At 45.2% G+C, this 12,397-nt stretch overlaps 1 protein-coding gene across 1 annotated transcript; it reads left to right on the forward strand.

Annotated features, from left to right (window-relative positions):
• The first annotated feature begins 8,085 nt into the window (after positions 1-8,085).
• On the forward strand, positions 8,086-12,078 carry LOC132405783 (uncharacterized). Its single transcript, XM_059990790.1, has 2 exons — positions 8,086-11,739; positions 12,018-12,078. Exon 1 carries the CDS (start codon positions 8,101-8,103, stop codon positions 11,413-11,415), a length of 3,315 nt encoding a protein of 1,104 aa, XP_059846773.1. The 5' UTR covers positions 8,086-8,100; the 3' UTR covers positions 11,416-11,739; positions 12,018-12,078.
• Positions 12,079-12,397: the final 319 nt, after the last annotated feature.

Consider the following 12,397-nt stretch of genomic DNA (forward strand, 5'->3'; position numbering starts at 1 on the left):
AAAGTAATTTTCCTTATATTTTGGTGATATAGTTAAACTATTTATTTTATTTTATTTAGAGATACAGTGTGGAATAGACCCCTCCAGCCCCTCAAGCTACACCACCAAACAACCCCTGACAACCCTGATTTAAACCCTAACCTAATCATGGAACAAATTACAATAATCAATTAACCTCCCTGGTATGTCCTTGGGCAGTGGGAGAAAACCGACACATTCCACAGGGAGGACGTACAGAAACTCCTTATAGAGGACACTGGGATTGAACTGCAAACCCCAAACAGTGTCACACAAACCGCTATACTACGGTGGCACCATGATTGTAATCAGTCGCCGCAGCGTAGTCGCTAATAAGAGGGGCCATACTTCTAACGTAATTGGAGGAAAGTATAAGAGAGAGGTCAGAGGTAAATTTTAAACACAGAGAGTGGTGGGTGATGGTAGAGGCAGATACGGGGCATTTAAGAAACCCAGTAGACAGGCACATTGATGATAGAAAAATGGAGAGCACTTCAGTATCTCAGACAGGCCTATTGTTTCAGTATCCCACAACGCTTGAGTCAGCAAATTTGGCAAGCAACCAGGTCATGTACGAGGCACCTCCCTGAAGGCGCATATCTTCCAGGCCATTCCTGAAGAAGGCAAAGCACCAGAGTCTGGAAACACACCACTTGCGAAGAACAGTCATTTGAACTGTAGTTCACAGGGTTCAACAAGTCCCCAACCTCCCTGAAAAGGAAGAAAAGACATGAGAGAAGAAGAGTACAAACACGTGTAAATCTGCTGCAGATGCCGGAGATCCAAGCAACATGCACAAAATGCTGGTGGAACGCAGCAGGCCAGGCAGCATCTATAGGAAGAAGTACAGTCCCTTTGTCAGGACGAACGGTCTCAGCCCGAAACGTCAACAGCGCTTCTTCCTATAGATGCTGCCTGACCTGATGCATTCCACCAGCATTTTGTGTGTGTTGCAGAGAAGAAGAATAAGCATTGGAAGATGTTGCCTGGGTCAGCAAAAGTCACTGGTGACATCTTTCCTAACTCCTCCCAGGTGGATGTGCAAATATTAAATAAAGTAAACAAATAACACTGCGAGTGTGAACTGCAGTGTTCCCCGAACGTGAGTTCAAAGGCTGCAGAGTCAATTCAGCAGTGGCGCAAGTGAAGGGCAGCGGGGCAACAGCGGCTCCCGAACCTGGCGGTATACCACTCACAACCTCTGCAGCATCAGAAATCCAGGTGAGAACGTTTGTATTGCTCAGAGAACTGCTATTATCCTGGCAGGGTGGCAGAGAACAGCTTCCATAACCAGCACCAAAAAAGAAATGAAAAGAAAAACTACACCCTTCTCCCAGCCAGTTGTTCAGCAGGATGCAAGGTACTGATGTCCTTTTCAGCCTGCATCTTACAGGAACTCAACGTTCCACACAAGAAATTCTGCAGATTCTTATCATTCCATGTCAAACACTGTGAATATATTGGGAAACATTGTAGGTCACTGCCATAGGGTCACTGACAATGACGCAAGAGTTATTCTGGAAATTTTCTGAGAACGCCTAAAAGTAAAATTGTGTTTTTGTTCCAATGTATTAGCACATCATGCAGGAGAAAGATGATTCATTGTGTTGATTTTACTCAGAGGGGAGAGAAGCTTGAAGTTCAAAGTACATTTATTGCAAGACCAGACCATAAGATACAGGAGCAGAAGTAGGCCATTTGGCCCATTGAGTCTGTTCCGCCACTTCATCCTGGCTGATCCACTTTCCTCCAAAGCATTTTCTCAAAGTATGCGTACATTATACAACCTTGAGATATGTCTCCTCACAGGCAGCCACAAAACAAAAACACCTCAAAAGAAACCAATATAAAAGTTTATCAAGCAGAGAGAGAGAGAAAAATCGTGCAAACAATGAAAGTAAGCAAATAACTTCAGAACTGAAGTTTTATGAAAGAGACAAAGCCAGGCGTCACTGCAGCTTGAGCAGGTCACAGCCTCAGTTCACCACCAAGCCGAGTAAATGTTATGGGACCACAGCCATCAATGCACCCGGAGCAGGCCTTTGCCTCAGTTCAGCACAGAGCTGAGTAAACATCGTGGAACCGCAAGCTGAACTCCCGTTCTGCCAGAGGTATTCTTCATCTGCATTGTTCCTCATTTAAATCCCCCCCCCACCAGACTTTCCAAGGAACCAACACGTCCCTGAGCCAGGCACAAGAACTACTGCACATTAGCTTTCAGATTCAGAATTAGATTACCTTTATTTGTGACACGTACATCTAAAACATTGAAGCAAGCAGTGAAATACATCGTAAGTGTCAAATAAAATCAGCGAGGATTGTATGGGACAGCCCACTTGTGCCGCCATGCTTCTGGTGCCAACAGAGCATAGAAAACATAGAAACATAGAAAATAGGTGCAGGAGTAGGCCATTCGGCCCTTCGAGCCTGCACCGCCATTCAGTATGATCATGGCTGATCATCCAACTGTACCTGCTTTTTCTCCATACCCCCAATCCCTTTAGCCACAAGGGCCATATCTAACTTCCTCTTAAATATAGCCAATGAACCTTCAATGGCTGGTGTACAATGACACCCAGATCTCATTGCATCTCCTCTTTTCCTAATCGGCCTCCGTTCAGATAATAATCTGTTTTCCTGTTCTTGCAACCAAAGTGGATAACCTCACATTTATCCACATTAAGTTGCATCTGCCATGAATTTGCCCACTCACCTAACCTATCCAAGTCACCCTGCATCCTCTTAGCATCCTCCTCACAGCTAACACTGCCGCCCAGCTTCGTGTCATCTGCAAAGTTGGAGTTGCTGCATTTAATTCCAGGCCCAAGACTTACTAGATCTAACCCATATACTTTGGAATGTAGCAGGAAACCAGAGGTTACTGGGAGTATGCAAACTCCTTATGGATATCGGCATGAATTGTACCTCGATCAGTAATGCTGGCGCTAACTGCTTTGCTGTCATTCCTCCCCTATAGAAGACAGCATGAATATTCAAAGGAAGGTTTATCTAATTATCAGTTCAGTGTTACCTACGGCCGTCTGATTTCACATCTCCAAATAAATTCAATTTAGCTATCACGGTGGCATACTGTTGAAGTTAATAGAACCCACTGCCTCACTGATGCAGTGATCTGAGTTCAATTCTGACTTCAGATATGGCCGGCATGGAGTCTACATGTTCTCCTTGAGTTTCCCCCGCTGTTCTAGTTTTCTCCCACAGACTAAAGCATGTAAACAGATAGGCTAACTGGTTGACGTTTTGGGCCGAGACCCTTCTTTAGGAGGTCCTGGGAAATGCTGACTGTTTACTCTTCTCCATAGGTGCTGCCTGGCCTGCTGAGTTCCTCCAGTATTTTGTGTGTGTTAGCCAAGGATCAGCAAGGACATAGTGTGATAAAGAATCTCCATGCTCTATAACTCTTGGATTATGAGTAGGGCCAGAACTGTGTTCGAAGCACAAAAGATTAAACACACTCACTACCCATAGAATGTAGAACAGTACAGCTCAGGAAAAGGCCATTCAACCCATGATGCTGTGCTGAACTTATTAAGATAATGATGCCTAATGACACTGATCACTTCTGCTTGCATAGGATCCATATCCCTCCATTCCCTGTATATTCCCTTTACACAAAACAGTCCTTAAATACATTGTTCATAAAATATTAAACTCATTAATAATATGGTTATAATTGTCAATTAGGGACAATTTTAGAATAATTAACATGAATGATAACACAAAAGCAATGGATGAATTAATAATAGATAAATTAATATAAATAATATATTAATAATAATAAAGTAGAAAGCTTAACCTGAATTCATTATCAAAGTACATATATGTCACTATTTATTTATTTACTTACTTATTGAGCTACAACATGAAGCAGGTCCTTTCTGATCTTTAAGCCCCAATGCCCAGCAATACCACAATTAATCCTAGCCTAATCACAGGACAATTTATGGCGACCTATTAGCCTACCAGCAGGTAAGCATTTGGACTGTGGCAGGAAACCAGAGCACCCGGAGGAAACCCATGTGGTCACGCGGAGAATGTATAAACTTCTTACAAGATATACTACCCTGAGATAAATAGATAAATAAGTAAATAAAAATCAAAAAATCAACAAACACAGGATAATATCCCTTGTGCCAATAGGTCGTGAGAACTTGCTCGAGACTGCCTTTATGTTGGGAGCAGCACAGGGTTGACATACAGGGGTTTTCAAGTGGGCACCCTCCTTTCTCAATGTTTCGTCAATTAGTCCATTATATCTCCAGAGGACTGGATGATGATTTTTGGCATCCCAGAGCCCCCTCCCATGTGTCTTCCCACTCTCTCGACCCTATCTTGGAGCCTAGGAGACGTCTTTGCACTTGATCCAAAGCCAGTGGCTGCTTCTTTCTGCCGCCTCTGACGTGGCCATGGTGGTTTGCTGTAGGGTCTGACCATGGACCCCCATCTCCTTCAGCAATCTGATGGTGGATGTGGCTATAAATCCCTGACAACCCACTTCCATGGGACAAACTTTGATTTTCCAGACCCGTTGCTGAGCTTCAGCTGCTAGATCTGCGTAGCAAAGCCTCTTGTGCTCATAAGCTTCAGCCGCTGAATTCTCCCACAGGACTGTGAGTTCTACGATGTAGTCAATCTGTAGTAAATTGGACCAGAGAACCAAGCCTGGCCTGAGGTTGGTGGTAGTAATTTCCGGTGGAAAGGTGAGTTGTTTGTTGACATCCACCAGCACTTTGACGGTCTTTGCACTTCTGTCTGACTCTTCTGGTCACTGCTCTTCCTTGACAACTATCTTCCTTTGCTCTGGAATTGTGGCCTTGAGCCAGGTGGTCCACTTACTGCCAGACTGAAGCCCCCCCTCCCCCGTTGGACTTCCCCCACAAAGTCTCTATGTCTAAAGACTGCTGTTGCTTGCTACCCTGCATAAGCTGGGGTCCATTTCCACCCGGTTGATAAAGTCAGTCCAGTGTTACTGACGGTCTGTTCATGAGAGTCTTTGAGTGTCATCTGTAGACGCACCTTAGGACACTTGAATTCCTCTGTAAGGCCAGAGAAAGGTACTTCAAGGACTCCTTTACCATAGAGGTTGATGGTACTGATGAACCTTGGGGCACTGAGCCACTTCTTTATGAATGACGTGACGGTTCACTTGAGCTTCTTCACGGTTGTTAGTAGGACTTCATAGACAGTGAGTGGCCACATCACCCGGGGTAGGAGTCCAAACTGTAAGCACCAGAGCTTCAGTTTTCCGGGCAACATGGTCTTGTCGATGTTATCCAGGCTGTGGTGATGTGTTGCTTTAGTTGTGGCACCTGCTCTTTGTCAATGAGATTGGCATTGCACCATCTACTCAGGCTATTGACAGGCTGTTCAAACTCTGCTGGAATTGGGCCATCACCGATGAAGAACTTTATGCCTTGCAGCCTTCCCTTGACTGTAGGGATGCTTTGTGACTTGCTGGATTCTAGCTCACTTGACATTTTCCTGCAGCTTTCCAAGTAGCTGTTTGGTGCATGTTGCAGTGGTGTTGTAATATCGTCCATGTACGCCCTAACAGGGGAAGACAAAGTCCAGCACTTGTTCTTTCATCACATACCACCCATCTTTGACGCCTTGATAATGACCTCCATGGCCATTGAGAAGACCAGGGCCATAATGCCTACTTCCGGTCTCTGCCATGTTGTGGTAAACTCAGCTCAATTGCAGGTCTTGAAGGCAAAACCTCACCAGCATTGTGATGGACTGTGGTATCTGGAAGAAGTCAAATGGTTTCCTGAGAAGTGCATGGGGAATTGAGCCAAATGCATTGGTGAGGTCCAAGAAGATCACAAAGAGATTTATTTCTATCCTTCCTAGATGCCTGGATCTGGTGCCATATCATGCTTGTATGTTCTAAATACCCAGAGAATCCTAGAATTCCTGCTTTCTGTACAGATGTATCAATGTACTTGTTTCTCTCCAGGTAGCTGGCCAGCCTCTGTACTATTATACTGAAGATGTTCCCTTTGACGTTCAGGAGGCAGATTGGTCAAAACTGGCTGATGTTTCCTGCATCCTTTTCTTTTGGACTCAGGACACCGCCAGCCCTTCACCATGCTTTGGGTCTTATTTGCCTCTGCCACTCTACTCTTATGAGAAACCACAAGATATCCAGTGCATGCTTATAAAGTCTATATTGTACTCCATTAGGCCTGGGAGTACATGTCACTTTGCCCATCAGACTGCCTTCTCCACTTCTCTCCATTTTTGAAGGTCAAAATCCAGGTGGTAGGTGGGGTGGCTGAATTGACTGGATGCCAGGTAGATTGATCATATGTCTCTGCCTTTTTAAGTCATTATGAATCTTTTCCAGCTGTTCTTCTAGTTCCTCCTTTGATGTTTTCAAAGTTTCACTTTTTTCCAGCGTGAAGAGACCTTTAATGAAAACAAAAGGGTCTTTGAGGAATTGTGATCTTGTTTGTTCTTTCTTTCAGCGCAGCTTCCTTAGATTTTCAGCTCTTCTCAACTTTGACAGCCAGCTCTTGATGTCTGCTTGAAGTTGGTTGAAGCCTTCCCTCTCACTGTTTGGGACTTTCTTTCACTACTTCTTCTGCTGTCTCATTTCTCAAACTAGTCACTCAATCCGCTGCTGTCTCCTGGACTTTATTGTCGGTGATGAAGTCTTTCCACTCTTCCTCGCGCTAACTCCAAACCGTTCTTCCGCCATAGCAGTAGATAATGTCTCCCATTTCATCCAACTTCTTTTCCGCGGCTCCTTTTAACTGCTTCAAAATTGTCATCAAGTCGTTGTTGATAGTTTTCCACTCTTTCTTATCAGCAGTTTTGGGCTACTTCACGAGCAATCTGTGCCCTTTGATCTTTCTCTCCTTAGGAGGTGTTGGAAGTTGGGTGGGTCCTTCAGCTGGGATTTCTGTGCTAACCTCCTCAATGACAATGGTACTCATGCTCTGAGAACGTCGGCTTATGTCCAGTCGCTGCACTTCACTTCGCAAGAAGTACTGGTCAACGCTAGGCCCCAGTCCCTGCTCCCTCAAGCACTCTTTCCTCCCTTGATAGATCTTCAGCCCCTTTTCTCATGTTACTTTCTCCCACCCACAGGTGCACATCCGACACTTGTATCCCAATACTCATAGGTATGTTGGTAGAGAGAAAGATAGATAAATAAATAAGTAAATGGATGGATGAATGAATGATTGAATAGATAGGTAAATAATAAATAAATAAATTGAAGGAATAAATTGAGAAATAAATAGATAGATAGATAGATACACATTGAGGACATAAGTTGTTAAATCCTTGAAAGTAAGTCCATAAGTTATGGAATCAGTTCAGTGTTGAGGTGAGTGAAGTTACTGTGCTGTCTTTACGACAGTTATTTAGTTTATAATATTTTCGCTTAGTAATTCATTCAATAGTATTTTCTAGTTAGAATTAGAAGTGTTTAAAGTATATTCATTGCATGTAAAATATATCGGCATGCGATGACGTCACATCCGGTTTCGCCGCGTCTTGTGGGAAAACACCGGTTTGAAATTAGCGCGAGGGTGGGGGCTTTCCACGAGGCTCACCTGAGCACAAGCAGTTTTGCAGGCATGAGAAATCACAGTGAGAGCAACGCTGTAAGTTAATAGATAATCGATATATTGAACTAAGATATTAATGCTGATCCTGTTAGAGGTAACGTCGGTAGATAATGTTTATGCTTTCGTTAGTTAAAGAGTCGCGGATAGTTTGCATGGAAGTGTATTTAAAGTAGTCAATGGAGCAGGTAAACTCTCCCTGTATACTGCACCTTAGTGTAATGTAGTTATAGTCACCTTTGCAAGTATTTACACTTGAAATGTGATATTAAGGAAGGAACAAATACTGTATCAATCTTGTATTGTTTTATCAACAGTTTTCACCATATGTTAATGTGAAGAGTGAACAGTAAATGGTTAATCTTACTGCGATCTGGTTCTTATTAACTGTGGTTTATCCGGACGTTAAATTCGGCGTTTCGTTACACCCGAAGGAGGACGTGACAGTGAAAAAGCGGCATTATCAGGTGTTTCAAGTGCTGCAATGTCAGCTCAATCCAGCATCAAGTCGACGCCGCCCAGCGACAAGGGCAGTAAACCGACATCAAGTAAGCCCACCCAGGCGTTATCAGGTGTTCCAAGTGCTGCAATGTCAGCTCGATCCGGGATCAAGTCGATGGCGCCCAGCGACAAGGGCAGTAGAACGACATCAAGTAAGTCCACACAGGCAAGAGCCAAGGCAGAAGCCGCCAAGGTGCGACTGCATTACGCCAAACAAGAGGCAGTTTTGAAAATGAAACTGGCCACCAAAGAAGCCGAAAGGGCCGCCAGACAAAGAGAAGAGGCTGCCAGAGAAGCCGAAATCCAGAAAGAAAGGGCTGCCAGAGAAGCCGAAATCCAGAAAGAAGAGGCTGCCAGACAAAGAGAACAGGCCGCCAGAGAAGCCGAAACCCAGTTGGAAATGACAAAAATATCGACAGAGTTGCATGTGCTGCAGCTAGAAGGAGAAGGAGAAGCTGCCAGGGTGGAAGCAGAGTACATAGAAGAAGCTGAAGGGTCGCGTGATCTGACCGAAACAAGCTCTGCTTTGGAAAGGACCAGACTGGAACGCACGAGCGACTATGTACAATATCAAGCAGACAGGCAGGCTCGTCTCCCCTCTCCATACCTATTCGATAACTTCCCCAGCTACGAGGAAGAGAATTTACCCTCGCGGCCCCGCGATGAAGTCAAGAATGAAAGAGCTGACAACCGATATACTTTGACACCAAAGTTACAAAGTTCGATGCGAAGAGACGCGGAGGTTGAATCCAGGATGGCAAATTCCATGAGAAACGTGCGTTCTCAGTCATATGGGCGCCAACGCACTTCTCCAGCCCGCATGCCGCTTGCAGCCGATCCCACGCTGCAGTATTTAGCACGACGGGATCTCGTCACTTCGGGACTGTACCAGTTTGACGATAAACCCGAAAATTACCGTGCTTGGCTCTCCACATTCACCAACGTGATTGACGGGGTCCAGCTCAGTGCAACCCAAAGGTTGGACCTTATGGCGAAATGGCTGGGGAAAGAATCACGCGACCAGGTGAGACGCATGCGTTCAGTGTACATCAACAAACCTGAGCTAGCCTTAAGCGAAGCGTGGGAGAGACTTTGGGAGAGATATGGGGCCTCCGACATTATTGAAGCGGCGCTATATCGACGTCTGGAAAACTTTCCTAAGGTGTCAGCCAAAGATCACTTTAAGTCAAGAGAATTCGGAGATTTACTCATGGAGATCCGAGGCGCCAAAGAAGATGGCTATTCAGCTGGTTTAGTATTCCTAGATACTCCATCCGGGATTAGACCAATTGTGGACAAACTTCCATTTGGGCTGCAGGACAAGTGGCTGACTGTTGCCTCAGAGTACAAGGAAGACCACGATGGTCGATTTCCTCCCTTTGAGCTCCTCACTAGGTTTGTGTGCAAGGAGGCGAAGAGGCGAAACGACCCTAGCCTTGTAGGTCCAGGAAGCAGTTCGATTTACACCAAGCCAGGCAGATCCGTTTCGAATGTTTTCAACATTGATAAACCCGTGTCAGTGCTCAAGACCGAAGCCCTTACGACTAACAACGACCCTGGCAAGTATTGTCCATTGCATAACAAACCTCACCCCCTGAAAGCATGCAGAATGTTTAGGGAAAAAACCCTTGAAGAGAGGACGGCTCTTCTCAAGGAGAAAAGAATATGTTTTAGATGCTGTTCCTCAACCTCTCACCTCGCCAGAGAGTGTACGATCGCCGTGAAGTGTCCGGAATGTGGCAGCCCAGATCACGTCGAGGCCATGCATCCCGACCTGTCACCACAAACCGAGAGTACTCCTTCACCCCCACAACGGGACGGCGGGGAGGGAGAGGCTCACTCTAGGTCAATAGCTGTCAGCACGAACTGTACAGAAGTTTGCGGTCAAGCTCAGTCGAGTCGTTCTTGTTCCAAGATCTGCCTCACTAAGGTGTACCCTAAAGGAGCCAAAGACAAGGCCATCAAAGCCTATGTGATTCTGGACGATCAGAGCAATCGTTCACTAGTCAGTCCAGAGTTCTTTAAATTGTTCAACATTGAGAGTGAGCGGTTCCCATACTACCTCAAAACTTGCTCAGGCAACATGAAAACCCAAGGAAGGAAGGCAGAAGGCATCCAGATCGAGTCCCTGGATGGTAAAGTCGTCATCTGTCTCCCTCCGCTCTTAGAGTGCAATGAAATCATGAATAACCGCGCTGGGATCCCGACACCAAGTGCGGTGCTACACCAGCCGCATCTCCACCACATCGCCAAACACATCCCAGAACTGGATCCGAAAGCGGAAATACTCCTGCTATTAGGAAGAGATGTTATCCAGGTACACAAGGTTAGGCAGCAGATCAATGGACCACTCAACGCCCCCTTCGCGCAACGTCTGGATCTGGGCTGGGTGGTGATAGGAGAGGTGTGTCTCGGTGACGTACACAAACCGATGGTTAACACACTCAAGACCAATGTGCTAGAGAGTGGCCGCCATTCAATCTTTCGACCCTGCCCGAGTGTCCCGTGCATCAAGGAAGCACAACAAGGCGTTAACAAGCGCGAGGCAAGCGACGAGTCGCTGGGCCAGTCAGTCTTCGCTCTAACGAAGTATGACAACAAACTTGCACAATCAGCTCAAGATACCATTTCTTTAAAAATCAAAGACACCAAGGTCTTCAGAGATGAAGCAAATAATGGGGTTGCCCCATTGCCAATCAGAGAACCACGCCAGCGCTCACCAGATAACAAAGAGCAGGCAGTCAAACGGTTCACGTCCTTACGGAAAACCTGGAAAAGGAAACCTGAGATACAGCAACGCACCCGATTGGCCCACGAGGTACTGTGCACCCTAATGGCAGAGGTCACAGCCATTATAAACGCACAATCATTCCTACCTGTGTCTTCTGACCCAGAAAACCCCTTTATACTTTCGCCATCAACGCTCCTTACGCAGAAGGCAGGAGCACCTCCTCCACCAGGAGACTTCTCAGACAAGGATTTGTACACAAAGCAATGGAGACAAGTCCAGGCTCTGGCAAATCAGTTCTGGTCCCGCTGGAGACAAAAATATCTACCTTTGTTGCAACAGAGACAAAAGTGGACAGAACCCCGAAGGAATCTTCAAGTTGGAGACTTAGTCCTGCTCAGGGACAAGCAAGTCGCTCGCAACAGCTGGCCAACGGCCAGAATCACTGCTACATTCCCTAGCGAGGATGGACATGTCAGGAAGATCGAATTGAAGACTACCGACCAAGGCGATGTGAAAATTTACCAAGGGCCAGTTACAGAAGTTATTCTACTTCTACCCAATGACTGATTAAGAGACTAAGTTTTGTACTCTGCTCATTGTGACCTTACGAAGGTCAAGCGGGGAGTGTGCTGTCTTTACGACAGTTATTTAGTTTATAATATTTTCGCTTAGTAATTCATTCAATAGTATTTTCTAGTTAGAATTAGAAGTGTTTAAAGTATATTCATTGCATGTAAAATATATCGGCATGCGATGACGTCACATCCGGTTTCGCCGCGTCTTGTGGGAAAACACCGGTTTGAAATTAGCGCGAGGGTGGGGGCTTTCCACGAGGCACACCTGAGCACAAGCAGTTTTGCAGGCATGAGAAATCACAGTGAGAGCAACGCTGTAAGTTAATAGATAATCGATATATTGAACTAAGATGTTAATGCTGATCCTGTTAGAGGTAACGTCGGTAGATAATGTTTATGCTTTCGTTAGTTAAAGAGTCGCGGATAGTTTGCATGGAAGTGTATTTAAAGTAGTCAATGGAGCAGGTAAACTCTCCCTGTATACTGCACCTTAGTGTAATGTAGTTATAGTCACCTTTGCAAGTATTTACACTTGAAATGTGATATTAAGGAAGGAACAAATACTGTATCAATCTTGTATTGTTTTATCAACAGTTTTCACCATATGTTAATGTGAAGAGTGAACAGTAAATGGTTAATCTTACTGCGATCTGGTTCTTATTAACTGTGGTTTATCCGGACGTTAAATTCGGCGTTTCGTTACACCCGAAGGAGAACGTGACAGTTACCATGCTGATGGTTGAAGGGTATAAACTGTTCCAGAACCTAGTGGTGTGGGACCTCAGCCTCGTTTACCTCCTTCTGATGAGATCAGCAAGAAGAGAGCATGGCCTGGATGGCTGGGGGCCTTGTTGATGGCTGCTGCTTCCTTGAGGCAACGCTCTTTGTGGCTTAGATATATCTTCATCTAGATAAATCAATATCTAGATAAATGCAGTTTATAATACAACAGTCTCCATTTCAAAGGTGTCTGT

Source organism: Hypanus sabinus, chromosome 16 (genome assembly GCF_030144855.1).
Source record: "Hypanus sabinus isolate sHypSab1 chromosome 16, sHypSab1.hap1, whole genome shotgun sequence".
NCBI lineage: Eukaryota > Metazoa > Chordata > Chondrichthyes > Myliobatiformes > Dasyatidae > Hypanus > Hypanus sabinus.

Excerpts from the sequence above, each read along its gene's own strand:
- LOC132405783 (XM_059990790.1), top strand. The coding sequence starts at position 8,101 with ATGTCAGCTCAATCCAGCATCAAGTCGACGCCGCCCAGCGACAAGGGC.